Source organism: Euphorbia lathyris, chromosome 1 (assembly GCF_963576675.1).
Source record: "Euphorbia lathyris chromosome 1, ddEupLath1.1, whole genome shotgun sequence".
Classification (NCBI taxonomy): domain Eukaryota; kingdom Viridiplantae; phylum Streptophyta; class Magnoliopsida; order Malpighiales; family Euphorbiaceae; genus Euphorbia; species Euphorbia lathyris.
In genome coordinates, this window is record NC_088910.1 from 36,629,657 (window position 1) to 36,647,331 (window position 17,675).

Genomic DNA, 17,675 nt, shown 5'->3' on the forward strand with positions numbered 1-17,675 from the left:
CGCTCCTAAATAGTTCCTCCTAATAATACTCTAGGCGCTCTCCAAAGGTTTGGACTCACGAGCGCTTCGTCGGCCCTCCAAATCATAACGCCCATGATCAAACCCTACAACACGCGGCCACACCTTACCCCTGCATCCTTTAGTACAAGCCTACAACAGTCTCCCTATCCTTTAACATAGTATCTGGTACTACCACCTCGATAATTATCTCGTTCTCCCGAACTCCGATCAAAGGACGAGATCAAAATATAGTCTCCTTCACCACCAATGGTTTCCTCACACGAGGTTTCTCTGCCACCATTTTCCATTTTTTCCTATCTCCAATTCTTCGCACTCCAGCACCACGCGACCACACCTTACCCTGCATCCTTTATCTAACACGTCAACTCTCCATGAGAGTCGACTCATTCAGAATGGCACCCAACAACCCTACTCTCTTACCATTAACCTCATTGGACGTACTAATTCACCCAGTAGCCCAAACCGCTCGAACGAAGACCCAACTAAGACCAAAAAAATACCAAACAAAAGTAGAAGGAAGGAGATACTGACCTTAGCACTTTCAAGGTCACCCTCGAAGAGCAGCCACCAACGCACTTGCCTACCATCATCACAACGAACACCAAACACATAGTCTAGGAATAAGCTCTCACTTTTCTCCTTTGTGATAAGCAAATTTCAAAATCACGAAAATTTGTTACAAGATGCAATTCTCCCCCTTTTATAAGCTAGGACAGACAAACGAAGAGTCACACCATCCAAAAATTACACCAAACAATTAGTCTAGGCTTGTCACCTTTGGCCTCTGAAAATGCCGTCACTTCTAGCATGTTTAATGACGCATGCCTTACTCAAAGCACACTCCATTTTCAGTTATAAACAAGTGGTAGCTTTACAGACGCCACGTGCCACTCCAACACATTCTTCTCTGACACACCTCAATGTAAGGCATAATGCACCCTTGCGCGATACTTTGGAAACAAAGCACCCTGCTCCTGCCACCTCACATTCAATGGTTAGGTCACCAACCATTCCGAAGTGGGACTAATTGATAAGAGAGATGTGCCGGCAAACCTAAAGAGCCCAATAAGTCCACTCATGTCTCCTTATAAAAGGATGGCCCACTAGACCATTTGCACAAAGACACTTTAGTTTTTGAGCCCATGACTCAATCCTTATAAGTAGGTGAACTACGGATAATTCCTAAAAAAATGCTCATTTTAATAATAATTTTAAAAAGGATGTAGGGTTAAAAAAAATTCCACTGTAATGCTAAAAAAGTTTACCATAGTTAAATGACACCGGTATATTAAATACCGGTGTCATTATTTCAAAGAACCCGGTGTTTGGAACACCATGTTGTTATAGTGGAGCTGCTGCAGCACCCATAACACATTTTTTTAATAAAAACCACAATTTTAATTTCTACCATACATACCTGTATATTTGTATATAATACTTGCTCCTCCTTATGCTTATCAAATCAAATTTAATATTTCATTATTTTTAACATATACAATCTTTTCCAGTCCCTACATTTTATCAAACACGCTATTTAGTCATTATATTTTAATAATACACTTTTAGATCTGAAAATTATCGTGTTTGAGTCACGTTCGTGTCGTGTCATTTTTTAGGTTTGTGTTAAAAAGAGTATCCTAAACCTAAACTAAAAACTTTCATGTCACAATCGTTTTAACCTATTCGGATTAATATCGATTTCGTGTCGTGCTTTCGAGAAACTAATTTTTGGGTTGACATGTAACTAACACGCAAATTTTTGTATTAACATGAAACTGACACGCAAATTTTTGAGTTGACACGAAACTGACACGTAAATATTTGATTGACACGAAACTGACATGCAAATTTTTGGGTTTACACGAAACAGACATGCAAATTTTTTGGGTTTAAGATACTAATCCGATTACACGATACGAAGTCGACACGTGATTTTAGTGTTTGAATTTAGCTTAGTAGATAGTGTGTCATTTTTGGATTGACACGAAACTGACATTATCTACTAAGCTTCGTGTCAGTTTCGTGTTAACCCAAAAATTTACATGTCAGTTTTGTGTAAACCCAAAAATTTACGTGTCAGTTTCGTGTCAATACAAAAATTTACGTGTCAGTTTCATGTCATTCCAAAAATTAGCCTCTCAAAAACACGATACGTAATCGATACTAACCCGAACAGGTTAACACGATTGTGACATGAAAGTTTTTAGTTTAGGTTTAGAATACTCTTTTTAACATAAACCTAAAAAATGACACGACACGAATATAAATCAAACACGATAATTTTCAGATCTAAAAGTATATTATTAAAATATAATGATTAAATAGCGTGTTTGATAAAATGTAGGGACTGGAAAAGTTTTTATATGTTAAAAATAATAAAATATTAAATTTGATTTGATAAGCATTAGGAGCAAATATTGTATACAAATATACATTATTATAATAGGTATTAGGAGCAAGTATTGTATACAAATATACATTAGTATAATAGAGTAGAAATTAGAACGGTGATTTTTATATAGAATTTTTTTTATTATGGCTGCTGCAGCATTAAATGATGCAGCATTATTACTATAACGAATCCGGTGTTTTAATTATTTAACATTTTTGTTCCTAATGCTTAGGAATTATCCGTGAACTACACCATTGGTTAAGGACCCAGGAATCTTACCTCCTTTTTTCTTTATGGAACGCATTATTATTTCTTTATATTTGTCTATTACTCTTCTGACTTGATTCTCAACGCAAGAGAAGAACCAGCGAAACACTTTACTACAAAATCTCGTAACCTTATCATTTTAAATCTAAATTTATTATATATATATATATATAATATGAAATAGCTAGAGACTCTAAAATACTATAACCTCATATGCATTCATTATCTAACATTCCATTATTTAACATTTTTATTATCTAACATTCCATTCCCACACACACTAATTTTTATCATTATTACTCAATCTACAATATAACATATTTTTAAAATCTATTTATCCCCAAAATGGTTGTAGATATATTTTCTTACTTGAAAACCCAATTAATCTAATCGAAATTTATTCAACGGTTTAAATAAGAATTACACAATTCAAAAAAGGCATGTAGCTGAATCTAGCTTCAGGTGACTAAAAATCCCAAACTTTCTTTACATAAATTAATTGACCAGACTCAACTCACCCTCCTAACCCCAAGGACCAATATGGAAGCTACGCACCCGGATCCAAAACCGACCCGTCCAGACGAACCAGAGTTCGACCTCTACACCATTCCCAGCTCTTCCAGTAAGTTCGCTCGTCTCTCCTGTTTGTTTAGTTACAAACTACTTTCTCAGAATATCTAAAGACTCGTTTTTTATCGCTCTGGTTTTTCCCCTCTTTTCATTACAGGTTGGTTTGCGTGGGACGATATACACGACAACGAAAGGTCTGCATTGAGAGAGTTCTTCGATGGCAGTTCAATTACAAGGACCCCTAAAGTATACAAAGAATATAGGGATTTTATCATCAACAAGTATCGCGAAGATCCCTCCAGAAGACTCACCTTCACGGAGATTCGTAAATCACTGGTCAGCGATGTTAATTTGCTTAACAAAGTATTCCGGTTTTTGGACAAGTGGGGATTGATAAATTTCGGCGTAAATTCCCCTCGGTGTGATGATTTCGATAAATTTGAAACCGATAAGTTTAGGGTTGAGGATGGACCCCCTAATGGTATCCGGGTTGTGGCTATGCCGAATTCCCTGAAGCCGCTGTCAGTGCCGCAAAGTGCTGCTGGTGCAGCCGAGGTTGTTGAGAGTGGGCTGAAGTTGCCGCCTTTCAGTTCTCATTCTGATGTTTTTTTTGGTGAGTTGGGGAAGCAAAAGGGTTTTCTCTGTGAAAATTGTAGTGAAAAATGTGACTCCGGCCGTTATGAATATACTAAGGTAGATTTTTTCTTTTTCCTCTATGTTTTAGCCATGAATTATTTTCTCATGTTCTTTATTGCTAGTTTGCTTCGTTTTAATTTATATATCGGATTTTTTTTTTTTTTGTTCTGATGATATGCATCGATCTAGAATTCATTTGCAATTTTCAAATTTTCACTTTATAGTTTTAACTTTAAGTGGCTTGGTGCAGCTACTGTGTGATTTTTAAGGGTTGAGGATTATATAGTAGGTAGTTATAACCCTTCCATTCCCAAAGAGTACTGCACCTTAAAAGGGGGTGTTAGAGGAGCACCTAAGCACTCTAATAAGGCGCTTCTGGCATATTTAGCTGTCCAGGAAGGAGATGCTCTTCTCTAATAATACCCGTTTGTAATTTAACATGAGATTTTCTCTTGTCCTTGTGGCACATTGAGTGACATGCATTTTGCAACATAATGTGAATGTACCTAGTGAAATTCCTTATGGGTTTTGTATGTTTATGTTGTCAAGATGGTTTATTTTGTCTACTGTTTCCTTACATCCCATTGCTTTTGGGAATCCTATGTTTGGAAACATGGTATGACACTTGATTTCCCTTTGACGAATTTGAGACTATTTGACTCTAGCCATTGAATTAGCAGAGCCATTACATACTTTGTACCAAGTGCTTTAAAGATGGAAGCTATGGTGAAAACAAGTCCGAGGAGGATTTCAAGTTTTATGACAGTGTTGATAGCAGTAATGCATATGGAACTGTATGGACTGAGGCAGAGACTTCACTTCTTTTAGAATCTGTTCTGAAGCATGGGGACAACTGGGACCTTGTTCTTCAAGATGTCCCAACCAAGAGCAAACTTGATTGTATTTCTAAGCTCATTGAGCTGCCTTTTGGGGATTTCAAATGGAGATCTTCTCAAAGAAATGGTACGACTGCTGCACTTTGCGACAGCGTGAACAACTTAAAAGAAGTTCCTTTATCTTCGTCTGAGAATCAAGGCACAGTGAAGAATGAGGACGAGTTGCCTGAGCAGACAAATGTGTGTGAGCAGAATGGAGATGTTGAGGAAGAAGGTCCTCCTTTGAAAAGAAAACGCATTGGTTCTTTTTCAGATGCGGGAAGTTCTTTGATGAAAGAGGTAAATACTATTGAAATTAATTTTTAATCAGTTTATTCCGGGATACATAAATTTCTGTACCTGGTTTATAATTTTATTACATTTGGATGCATTGCATATTTTCTTGAAGGAGTTGATATTCCTTTCCTTTGGTTTTGATGATTGATGAGTGAAATATGGATGAAACTATGTGTGCTGAAATTTTTATGTAGCTTCCTTGTTCTTCCTCTAGGTCCAAGTCTAATATCTAGATTTTAATGTCCAAAACTTGCATCAGACAAAAGTCAGGTAGTCTCTTTCTACCTTGAGATAATGAGGTCCTAATATTAATTTAGCCCATTAAATATTGTCTGTATGGCATAACAGTTTCGTTCCTGAGGAAAAATGTCCTAGAATTAGCTAGGAGGTGAGAACTGAAGTGAAATCATCTCTACACAGCATCTCTTGATGCTGTTTTTGACTCTCTGCCATCATTCTCCTCAAAAATCTGTTGTTTATTTGCTTTGCGAGTACAAAAATTCTCCCTTTCTCTACTGGTTTTACATAAAAGGTCTCAAAATTTTGCATAACAACCCTTTAAAAAGTCATATTTGACCTCTTGATATGCACAAAATATTGCATACTACTGGATTGTTCTTGTATGGTTGTAGGATTTTTGTCCTAAAAACATGTTTTTTTTTTTGTTCCATCTAGACTTATTGCATAACTGCTTTATCTGCTCTATGATTTTGATAGAAACTCAAACACCAAGATGTAAATAGAAAAGAGAAATACTGATATATATTATATATAGAAGATAAACAATGATAGAACAATGGATAGAACGGATGTTCTAATCCCCCAGGAGAAACCTCCCTCTCTACTAGATAGAGCCACATCAATGAGCAGCCAAACAACAATGTAAAACCTCCTTCCCTTCTCCCTTCCTTAACCCTTCCTTATGTACTAATCACTCATACCCTAGACACATGTACTAACATCTTATACCCGAAATACCCTTATCCCATACACCTCACCCCTTCCAGAATATTCCTACTATGGACTAGACTATTCTCTATCATTACCCACCCCTTCAAACAGTCTTGTCCTCAAGACTGGAGTCAAGAGGAAGTTTGTTGAATGTCGATCCCTCTTGTAATCATCCATGCAATCAACCATTGAAACGCTGTTGTATCTTTAAGCATTAAAGTCATGTGTCGTACTTCACACTGCTCCTTTGGCACTCCTCCATAGTTCCAAATAATGAAGCAATTAGCAAATGCAAACTGAAACTTCTCGCCACGGCTGATTTTTGATAGTATTGCAAACGAGCACATTGGTTCTCCTTTCCACTTTACAGCCTCTTCAACCTTACTGAACGAATAATGAATTGAACCTTGAGTGCTATTGAGAATTGGAGATATGGGAAGTTCTTAAAAAGAACCTTTCTTTTTGGTTACTTCTAGCACAATTTCATATTCAATGAATTTTTGGACTGGATTCCAAGTATGCACTTGACGTGGTGCCAACCCTTCTTCCATCCTCAACATCTCTCCTTGGCTTTCCCCAATATGATTTAAAATTAATAGACCAAAAGGATCCTTTCCCACTTTCAATCCAAACACCAACTCGGAGCAATAAAATTGTGTCAATATCAATTGTTTCTATGTGCAGTTCATCACTCAATAGCACAGAAGTATGGGTTAGCAACCCATATTTGTTCTGACTATTCTCCTTGCCTCCTTGAATGCATATATAGCCAAATTCTGTGTATCTGTATTTGCAGGCCAATTCCAAAAAATTGGTGGACACGTGGCAATATACTATATTCTCAACAAATTCCACAAATATTGAAAGATGGCCCATCCACCGCTTCATGATACTAAAAAAGTAAGGCCACATCATGAGACCTTTCTCTCCCACTAACTTCGATTGTATCAATAAACAACCATGTCTTTTCCAGGTGTCACAAGTAACTAAATGGTGTTGTGGTATTTTGAAGACCCCACTATGATTCTCCATAAATATATAAATAAAATACCCATGTTTGGATTCATTTGTACCTTGCAATTTTTCTGCCAGACTAGTTACTGCCCAAGCATTAAACTCTCTGCTATGCCCAACAATCCACTGTTCTTGTCTCTGCACCAAAAAATCGACAGTCTCACCCTCAACCAAAGAAATTCCCTCATTAACACTTTGGCCAGCCCAGCACATATAATATTCTCGCGGTTCTTGTGAGTAGTGGAAAATTATCAGATTTCGATTAAAGCAAAAATTAGGACGCTTAAAGCAAAAATTAGGGTTTCCAAGTAGAGTTGGAGACTCTTGTTCTGTTGTCAAAATTAGACAATTGGGTTTAAAATGGAGCTTACCCAATTTCTTGATTGGCCAATTACCTTGACCTTTATCCACATTAACTGCGGCCCATATATATTTTTTGAGAAAATACAAGCCAATTCCTCTTCTCATACCCAACTCCATCTCTAGGAATCTGCGAGAACAATCTCCCTTCTTCACTTAGAACTGTCTCCAGCCATTGCATCCCTTCTGAGCAAGGGTAATCGGCCGTCATTTCATCAACTCCACAGTAAGAGGCCTCCTTTGAAAGCAGAGTGCCTTTCATCGGAATTTTTGCTTCAGCTCTTTGTTGGGGTGGCAGGCCGGTGGCTGGAGATCCTTCATAGCCTCCTTAAGAAATTCCTCCACCCGTTTGTTAGGCAAACGCTGCTTCTTCTCATCAATTTCTAGAACTTGTTGGTTATCAAAGGTAGGAATTGTAGATGAACCCAAGTTAACAAGGATGATAATTTCCTCCCCTTGTTGCTTCACCCAATCACCATCATTTTTGCTCTGTTTCTGCGTACCTAAAAGAGAGAGAAATTGTTGTATATTACTTTCATCTGACCCGTGTCGAGAACAGATGGATTACACGCTATGGGTCCCTTAGATGGGTTAAACGGTGCGTTTCTTCCTCCCCATGAAACTGACCCCAGCTGCAATTTCTTCTCCTCTTCTCCTTGCCGTATTAATTTCTCCTCCATTTGTTGTACTTGCGAGATCTCCCTTGAAACATTTTCTTCATATGAACCAAAATCAACATCGATAATGAATTCCTCCCCTTGTTGCTTCATCCCATCACCTTCATTTTCCCATTCTTCAAATCTGACTCCATAACTTCCATAGTTTCTGCTTCTCTGTATGCTATTTCCCAATTAGGAGTTTCAAAACGTCCAAATCTCTCTAGAAAACTCCCTTTAAATTCGAACCAAGTTAAATATGGATAGATTTCAGAAATAAGATCGAACCAGTATTTGCCGGAAACCTCCAAACATTGTCGAACTATAGAGAGTCGTTGATTCGCCGGTGTTCGGTTGAACTTCAAGTATCTTTCAATGCGCTTTAACCATTCCTTGGATCCTTGCCAGAAAAAATACGTGGTTCTTTCAAATCTCGTAGTATCTCTGTCATCTCCCTCAAAGTTTCCGTCATTTTCTCACAAATCTATCAGTAGCTTCTGCATTTTCCATGGTGCCGGTCTAATACATCCGGTAGGTCAGACCAATGATAGAAACTCAAACACCAAGATGTAAATAGAAAAGAGAAATACTGATATATATTGATATATAGAAGATAAACAATGATAGAACAATGGATAGAACGGATGTTCTAATCCCCCAGGAGAAACCTCCCTCTCTACTAGGTAGAGCCACAGCAATGAGCAGCCAAACAACAATGTAAAACCTCATTCCCTTCTCTCTTCCCTAACCCTTCCTTATTTACTAATCACTCATACCCTAGACACATGTACTAACATCTTATACCCGAAATACCCTTATCCCATACACCTCATCCCTTCTAGAATATTCCTACTATGGACTAGACTATTCTCTATCAGATTTTCAATGTTGTTGCTCTTTATTTTTTTCTGAGCTTGTTGTTGTCGTATGCTGACACATTTTTGGATCATGATGATCAAGTGGGCCCTGTTACTGTTTGGTGAATTTTGGATTGGAAAATGTTAGTTAATTTAGTATGACCCTGCCAAAGCTTCCTGCTATGTTGAGCTTGTTCTTGATTCTTGACCCTTGTGCAGTCTTCTCTTGAGGCTGTACATTCTAAGATGCCTATAGTGAGCTTGAGCTTGTTCTTGATTCTTGACCCTTGTGCAGTCTTCTCTTGAGGCTGTACATTCTAAGATGCCTAAAGTGAGCTTGTTCTTGATTCTTGACGCTTGTGCAGTCTTCTCTTGAGGCTGTACATTCTAAGATGCCTATAATTGAATATGGTAGCCATGAATTAGTTGCCTCCTCATCGGGGAAAGTGTTGAAGCTGAAGGAATAGGAATGCATTACGACATGTTGTCTAATTGGTTATATGCCTTAATATAAGTCTGAATACTTTGATACTATGATGCACGGAAACTGAAATGGAAACGGGAAACGCGATTTCTAAAAAACATATGAAACGGAAACGTGGGGGAAACGTGTAAATATTAAAAATATAGGGGTATATTTATAAATATTAAAAAATATAATAAATATAAAAATAATCATAAATTGTAAATACATGAACTAATTATTGGTAAAATGAAAACAAATTAATTAAAAAACTACCAATTGAATAAAATAAACATGTTACTAATATCAAGTACCAATTAATTAATAGAAACAAATAGGTATAAATAACAAAATGTGTAAAATTAAAGTCTAACTAAACAGTAAAAAAAAGAAATAGCACTATTTAAATAATAACAAATATAAATGGTCCAAATCCAACTAACCCAAACATTCCAAACATTCCAGAAGCCTCTCTCCATCGCACCATCACACCATTCAAGAAGGCACAGGAAAAAAACAACAGAGAACAAATTACCAACTATGAAAGAACTTGATATCAAACTGGTATTGTGATTTCCAAAACCAGTCGAAGAAGAAGCAATCGCAATCGCCACTTGAAGAAGAAGAAGCAATCCCAATCCCCAAGAAAAAATGGCAAAACTCGGAAGAAGAAGAAATCATGGAGATACCTGCGTTTAAGTCTGAAGATCGATTTCAGTATGAACCGCTTGAGAATCTCTTTCAGATTTTGGAAACACATACCATATTTTTTTTATTTACAGAAACGTGCCCGGAAACGGTTCGTTTCCGTTTCCTACATCTTGTGTAAACGTAGAAACGTTACTTCAACAACGTTTCCGTGCTTCATAGCTTTGATACACTGTGAATGTTGGTGTACTCATGACCATTCGACTGCTGGAAGAATTATACTTAGTGGCTACTTCCCTGCTGAGTGCAGAAATAGCCTTATTCATTAAAATTTCTTTTGATGCTGACTTCTTGTTGCACTATTTTGTTTTGTAACCTTGATTTTGTGACAATATAGTTACAGTTGTCAATTCCCTGTCAGGTGGCTCTTATTTCAACCATGGCTGCCCCAGAGGTTTCAGCTGCTGCCGCTGAGGCTGCTGTTGCAATACTTTGTGATGAGACATCATGTCCGAGGGAGATTTTTGGAAGCAAGGACGATTTTCCAAGCAAAGGACTTTGGTCTCCCAGTCTCCATTCCATGGCAGAGAGGTAGTTTATCTAATGTTCTAAGGATACTATTTGTGTCATGCATTGTCTCTATGTATTAAAGGTGTTTGTTTGTGCCTATGCATTTTCTCCATTAGGACCTGTTTGGCTCTTTTGTGGGAAATTGCGGGCGTGCCAGAGAATTATAATATTCTCGAACTATGGAGTGAAATTGAGTGCACTTTCTAACTTCTACGTAACAAACGATTGTATGGAATAAAGAGACCATAAATTCCAAAGATTCGATTATCAAAACGATACCGACCTTAGAGAAATGATTGAACAACAAATAAAATAAAAATGTACTGGGAAGCGAGAATGAAACTAGAAATCTGAAAATTGAAACTAAGGGAATAAATGAGAATTATAAAAACGCTGAAGTCTAGAGATAGTTTGCTAGAGTTTTTGCTTGGGTGTGTTGAGTTGTTGAGTTGTTTTCTTTCTTTTATAGACATTGGAGGTAACTTCGTGCTTCTTTTCACTAATCCACGTTCTCCACTATATTGAGTAACCTCCACTTTGACTTCCACGATGGATTGATACTTACACTTTCTGATTTTTCTTGCTTTTTAATTGGCTCACAAAAACACGTTAAAATATTAACTAGCCCTTGGTTCCCCTATGTTTACTTTAGGCCCCCCTGATGTCCACTCTAGGAAGTTCCCCTGAGGTACACTACATGGTTTCCCCTAAGGTACACTATAGGAAGTTGGTTCCCCTAAGGTACGCTATAGGAAGTTGGTTTCCCCCAAGGTACCCTATTTGAGATGTTTCCCCTGAGGGAAACTGTCCCTCTAACAAATCCTAAGTGAATGATGTACTAGTAAAATATGAAAAGTTTCCCGAAATGAAAAGTTTCCTAAACAGGCCTTTTAAGAAAAAGTTTTCTAAAATGAAAAGTTTATCCCATGAAAAGAGTAAACCAGGGTATGCGGTATGCAATAAGAAAACTTTATTTTTGGTGCAAACAGGACCCATCAGGATGAGGTTTCAGAGATAAACGAGAGCGCGACTCGATCAGGTAAATGTTGTAACGCAAACTGTCTGGATAATACCACGGAATTTAAGTACAAATATATTTCTCAACCATGCCATCCATCTTTTTCAGAAAGTGAGGAAACAAGGAAGAACGAGATACCTCTTACGCTAAGACTTAGAACTGCAATAGCAACAGCTCTTGGAGCAGCTGCTGCACATGCCAAATCGCTGGCTAACGAGGAAGACCAGGAAATTGAAAATTTAGTGGCAACCATAATTGAGACACAGGTAGGTCTAGGTTTGGTTTTTTTTTTGTTAATCATAATTTAGTCATGCAGTGCTTGATGCTTGTCCTATTTCATTTGATGTATGAAACAATAGTTAAAGAAATTGCAATACAAAATCAAGCGATTTGAGAATCTGGAGGTGATAATGGAGAAGGAACACGCTGAACTGGAGGAAGTGAAAGAGTTATTAATAGAGGAACGTACTGATGTCATACAGAGAGCAATTAGCTCTGGCATATCTAAATGGAGAGATAATGGTTATGTGAAATCTCAGAGTGGGAGTGTATTTTGATGGAAATCTAGATTGATTCATGTGTTGTAAAGAAATGATTGGATAGATTAGATTTAGCGAAATTGTTTGTAACTTCCTAGGATGCAAATTTCTATTTGTCTCTTGATAAGAGATATATTTAACTACCTATTTTGATGAAAAGTTATTTGATTTGTTAATTATTGTCGCATGCCATAATATTTAACGAATAGTTGAAAATTGTTCTTTTCCAATCTAACGAAGATGCATTTTCATCAACAAATAGTTGAAATGCCAATGTGATTCTTCTAAGTATAGGTAAGATTGTAAAAAATGTTAGGCGCTAGTCGGGCAGATAGGGCCTTCAAGGATTAATTGGGGATTAATCGGATTTGTATGTTTGTATTTTTTATTTGTTAATCAACAAATTATTATATAAATTCAATTGAAATATGTATTATACTATCTAAAAATAATAATATAAAATTATTTAATATAGAAAAATATGTGTATTATAATATATATATCTTTAAAAATATGCAAACATCAACATTTCAACAACAATATTATTTAAACAACTTGAAATTAAATTATAATAAATCAAAAAATAAATTCACAATAAAAAATGTTTTTGTTCATTGTCGTTTAGGTGGCCTAGGCGGAGGCAAGACGGCTAAAAATCAACTAGGAGTTAATAAAACGTCTAGAAAGACTAATTAGAGAAAATCGCGGCGGATTTTTAATTTCGAGCGCCTAGACGCTCCAGACGGCCTTCGTTTTGAACAGTGAGTATAGGAATCAATAATTCTCCTCTAGTCTTTTAATCAATTTTGATCCCCCTTCCTTTATTAAATTTAATAAAAGGCCCAATGCTCTCTTAATCTCTTTAACTTGTTCAAATTGGTCATTTTATCCCTTCAACTCATCGAATGTCCTATTTACATTCTTAACTCCATAAAAGTGGTATTTCTCACCCTCTCAACTTGTCCATTTCCCCCCAACTCATAGAATGTCCTATTTACCCCTTTAACTTCATAAAAGTGGTATTTTTCACCCTTTAGAATCCGTTATCGGGGCATAAATTGATACCATTTTTTAAACGTTAAACCTATATTTGTGCTCTTTTGTATGTGAAACCTAAATTGGTACTTCCCTAAAAACCATATGCATATTTTGGCACCTGATCCATACATATAATGTCTTTAACTTGTTTATATTAATGTTCTTGTTATTTGTATCTTTTATTCATTCTTTCTCTTTTCAATTTTTTTGGCTAGTTAAATTTTGATTATCTAATTATTGTAATACAATATTATTGTAATAAACACATGAAAGATCAATATAACTATCAAACTAAAACAAAATAAAAAGTTGATATTAAATAAAAGTATTTTCAAACTCATTTGAATAAGTCCTGTTAATTTTGCACTATAAATGAGTAAAAAATACCACTTTTATGAAGTTAAGGGGTAAATAGGATCATAATGGGTGAGAAATACCACTTTTATGAAGTTAAGGGAGGTAAATAGGACATTCGATGAGCCGTGGAGAGGTAAAATGACCAATTTAGACAAGTTAAGGGGGTGAGAAATACCATTTTTATAGAGTTAAGGGGGTAAATAGAATATTCGATGAGTTAGAGAGGTAAAATGACTAATTTAAACAAGTTAAGGGGGATGGAGAACATTAAGCCTTAATAAAATAACAATTAATAAACACATCTTGTTAACTGTCAACAAAGTCTCATGATTTGACAATTTTTTGGATTATCATGTTGGGTTTGTATAGTATTTTTTATATTTCCAAAAGTCTGGTAATATATATAATATGTTCACAAGTCACATACAATTAGTCATGTTTGTAAGTAATAATTGTAATTTTATTACTTTGATTAATTAATATAACTTGTAAAAATATATAAAAAATTATACTACCTTCATTTCATATTACATATCTTTCTAGAGAGTTTTTTTATTTCATATTACATGATATGAGCTTTTTATATAATTTAATATAGGGTGAGGCCCGTTACACCCTTATCCCTAGTCTGAATTGGAAACCGGCTAGGAGAAAGAGAGTGATCGGTTGACGATGATAAAGTAAAAATAGACGGCCCAATTGGGCAAAAGTAAAATCCTATAATGTGCCAGGTGTTACGACTCCAGTCATTTTATATGATCAATACACGTTAAGTTATCTTTTTTTCTGCTATAAAACGCGGATTTACAAAAATTAATTAAAAATAATGGACTTATTATAGAATAAATAAATAAAGGACAACAATGTCTTTTTTGCAATATCCTTAATTTCTATACAACTCTTTAAAAAGACATGTAATATGAAACAGAACGAGTATATGATAATAATTTTAAATATTAGTGTTACATTGCGTTCAATCTTGACCCAATGCAAAAATTTACATGTCAATTTTATATCGACTAAAAAATGACACTATTTATTAAGCTAAAACTTTAACACTAAAATTGCATATCAATTTTGTGTCGTGTATAATTTTTCCACCACTATCCTAGAGTAAGTCCGGAGTAACACCCGGAACACTCACTTTGAATCTCTAAACTTGATTTATCTTAATGGAAATAGATGCATTGCTTACAGGATACTTCTGCACGTTAGGTTAAAAATCCTGTACGATTTTCATCCAATATGTACAAAATTATCATGAACAAGTAACACTAGCCAGAAGCTTCAGTGTCACTTCTACTGTATAACATATACATTTTAAATCTAAAATCACTCCTCGAGAGAAGGGAGTGGGTTTGGGTATACTATTGACTATTATATCCATGTGAAAGCAGAAAACTATGAGTAGGATTTAAGGATACCAAAGTTTTGGAAATTTCGACCTTTAAAAAAGCTCCCTAAAAGGAAACTTCTAGGTGTCTCCTCAGGAAATTTGGGTTGTGCATTCTTTCCTCTCACATGTGATACAACTTGTCCTAATTGTTCCTCAATTGAACTCATAGTTTTGGGGTCGACAAAGTTCTCAGACACATCTGTGATAAAGAAAGTATTTTGTGCTTTCCCATCCTTTGTCGAGATTTCTGCTCTTCTGATGTTCAAGCCGTTTTCGCGTAGTATCCTTGTGATATCTGAGAGAAGTCCAGCGCGGTCATCCGTGCACAACTCCAGTTCTAGTCCCTGCAACACAATACATTTATCTTCTGTAAAAAGTTGCATTATCAGATGTTCAAAAGCAAATGTATGCAATACTAATGGCGTACTTCTGATCCTCGCCTCTCAATGGCTGCCTCGAGACACTCTGTAACCCTCTGTCGTTCAGGTTCTGAGCTTATGGGAAATCCATCAACATGCCTAATATAGTATTCCTGCAAAAAAATTCAGTAAAAATATAAAGCTAAGAACATCTGCTCTGAAATGCAAATGCGAAAGCTGAGTTACTGAAAGCTTTTATTTGCACAGTAACAAGCTTTACTGAAAGGACACCTGATAAGCCTCTTTTCTACCAGCAATAACCGTTCCATGGAATACCACATACTGCATATCTGTTAGAGTGAAGACAGTGTCAAAGAATAACTTTGGGCGGTCTATGCACCTTACTGTAACAACAGTGTAATCTCTATCTGCACAATCGGACACAATGACAAAGGGGGCTGCACTGTTTCTATTTACTATTTCAGTCTCGGTTCTTTGGAAGTCCCTGGCAGCAAACATCATCTGGTGCAATCTTCTGCCTTTGTGTGTAACAACAGGGGAGGAGATGCATATTCTTGGCGTCCTAATACTGTCATTGCCTTTTAGGACATTAGAAAGCAGTTCCTTGATCAAAGAAAGCCTCTTTGGATCTTCCACAGCGCAACCAGTAGATTGTTCTGTAATATGCATCACAGCTGCTGCTCTGGCATTGTGTGTCCAAATCTCAGCATTTACTACATTGCATCTAAGATCTGTCAGTACTGCAGAGACATCAGATAGCAAACCAGGCCTATCAGTTCCTGACAGTTCAATCAAGGTATGCTCTTTGGAAGGTAACATCCCTATAGAGTTGTTCATTGAACTATGCATATATGCATCAGTTTCCAGAGCCTGCACAATTATCACAAATTGAGGAAATGTAAGGATTGTTGAGCTGTTACAAAATTATTATGTTGTGCAGTTTTAAACTATTTTTTTCTTAGACCCAGGATTCAACTTGGATAGTCAAAAAGTAGAATGGATACTATATTACTTTCAGAATTCAATAGTAGTTAATAATAACTAAAATATCTAGTACCTTCTTTATTGAATGGAGAACCCCCTCATCTTTGACCTTGTTTCCATCGTTGCTAGTCACATAAAACACTGTGAAATGAAAATCCATTCTCAGACTAATTGATGAAATCCATATTCAGACCAACGGATGTAAAAATAAAAATAAAATGATGCATTAATTTCTCTGAGTCGCAATTTCAAACTTACCATCCATGAACCACAATCCATCAGAAGTTATGTATGCCTTCACTACGACAAGGTTTAGGTCTGTGAGGACTTGAACAAGTTCAAGGAGAGTACCATGTCTATTAACTGTATCAACCTGAAGTTAAAAAAAACGAAGTTCAAATCATTTACAAGCATTATGTTAATTACACAATTCAAATTGCTACACATCGTGAATAAGGAAAGTCTACCTGTATAATCGTGGCCTGTTCAGAAGCATCATTATCTATCACAACTCTGCAAATGAGAAACAAAATAACAGGAAGAGTGAATAAAACTAATTAGTAATTCACAGAGAAATATTAGCAAACACCTGGCGGGAAATCATACAATTCGGCATAAACATGAATAGAAGCGCAAGAAACAAAAACTTGAAGAACCATAATCGGAGATTTAAATTGCAGATATATGATAGAGAAATAGAGGTTTACCTAGGAGAGTTCATCCTTCTGATAAGCTTGGCATACTCATCACCATCGTCATCCATTTTTGAGTTGGGAAGAGATTTGAAGAAACAGAAACTTGTTGCGAGTGTTGAGAAGTTTCCTATCCAAACAGAAAGTAAAGGGTAAAGGGGCTGAAATGGGCAGTTATATATATACAGAACAGAAAACTGAGAGAAGAGACGGTTAGTATGGCAAGGATTTAGGAGGGGAGGAGCGGGAAGCAAGCGAACGTACAATGCCAGTGGTGTAAGGAAACGTGTCGAATTGTGATTGGAAGAAAGAAAAATTAAGAAACGGAGTAACTAAAGCAGCCCCACTACACCGGTAGAGATCTTGTAGGTGAAATTTCTCATTCCCTATGGATCTTTTCCTAACTTGAAGGCCGTACCTTCAGCCGCTGTGTCCACACTTTACATGCTGTATACGATTGTTACTTTTTTTTAATAAAAATAAAATAAATATTACTCACAGCATAATATTTTTAACATTTCATCTAACAAATAAATTATAAAAATCTCTTTATCGGTTAATTAATATTTTTATAAAAAAAGATAATATCATGGTCCAACATTTATATATAAAAGCTAATAAATAACTCGTTTTTAATAATTAATTATCTTTACTAAAAACATTCAATATACAATTGTAAAATACTATATATAAG

General features: G+C 36.0%; 2 protein-coding genes across 3 annotated transcripts; one reads left to right on the forward strand and one right to left on the reverse strand.

The window, feature by feature from the left end:
• Positions 1-3,118: 3,118 nt before the first annotated feature.
• LOC136228011 (SWI/SNF complex subunit SWI3A) lies at positions 3,119-12,310 on the forward strand. 2 transcript variants are annotated; one of them, XM_066016843.1, is made up of 7 exons: positions 3,119-3,302; positions 3,408-3,943; positions 4,567-5,061; positions 10,411-10,598; positions 11,567-11,616; positions 11,704-11,861; positions 11,955-12,310. In XM_066016843.1, exons 1-7 carry the CDS (start codon positions 3,221-3,223, stop codon positions 12,150-12,152), a joined length of 1,707 nt encoding a protein of 568 aa, XP_065872915.1. In that variant the 5' UTR covers positions 3,119-3,220; the 3' UTR covers positions 12,153-12,310. The 2 variants fall into 2 exon arrangements, with proteins under 2 accessions (XP_065872915.1, XP_065872922.1); XM_066016850.1 differs by having other exon boundaries at positions 3,122-3,302; positions 10,429-10,598.
• Positions 12,311-14,444: 2,134 nt separating this feature from the next.
• On the reverse strand, positions 14,445-17,259 carry LOC136228026 (ACT domain-containing protein ACR4-like). Its single transcript, XM_066016857.1, has 7 exons — positions 16,997-17,259; positions 16,757-16,802; positions 16,548-16,662; positions 16,363-16,430; positions 15,576-16,175; positions 15,353-15,457; positions 14,445-15,269 (listed from the first exon to the last, which is right to left on the reverse strand). Exons 1-7 carry the CDS (start codon positions 17,050-17,052, stop codon positions 14,931-14,933), a joined length of 1,329 nt encoding a protein of 442 aa, XP_065872929.1. The 5' UTR covers positions 17,053-17,259; the 3' UTR covers positions 14,445-14,930.
• Between the last annotated feature and the right edge of the window lie 416 nt (positions 17,260-17,675).

Coding starts and splice junctions, on each gene's coding strand:
- LOC136228011 (XM_066016843.1), top strand. CDS start 3,221: ATGGAAGCTACGCACCCGGATCCAAAACCGACCCGTCCAGACGAACCA. Junction 5,062..10,410: donor GAAGTTCTTTGATGAAAGAG/GTAAATACTATT, acceptor ATATAGTTACAG/TTGTCAATTCCCTGTCAGGT. Junction 11,862..11,954: donor CAACCATAATTGAGACACAG/GTAGGTCTAGGT, acceptor ATGAAACAATAG/TTAAAGAAATTGCAATACAA.
- LOC136228026 (XM_066016857.1), bottom strand. CDS start 17,052: ATGGATGACGATGGTGATGAGTATGCCAAGCTTATCAGAAGGATGAAC. Junction 16,176..16,362: donor TTCTCCATTCAATAAAGAAG/GTACTAGATATT, acceptor ATAATTGTGCAG/GCTCTGGAAACTGATGCATA. Junction 15,458..15,575: donor GTAGAAAAGAGGCTTATCAG/GTGTCCTTTCAG, acceptor ATTTTTTTGCAG/GAATACTATATTAGGCATGT.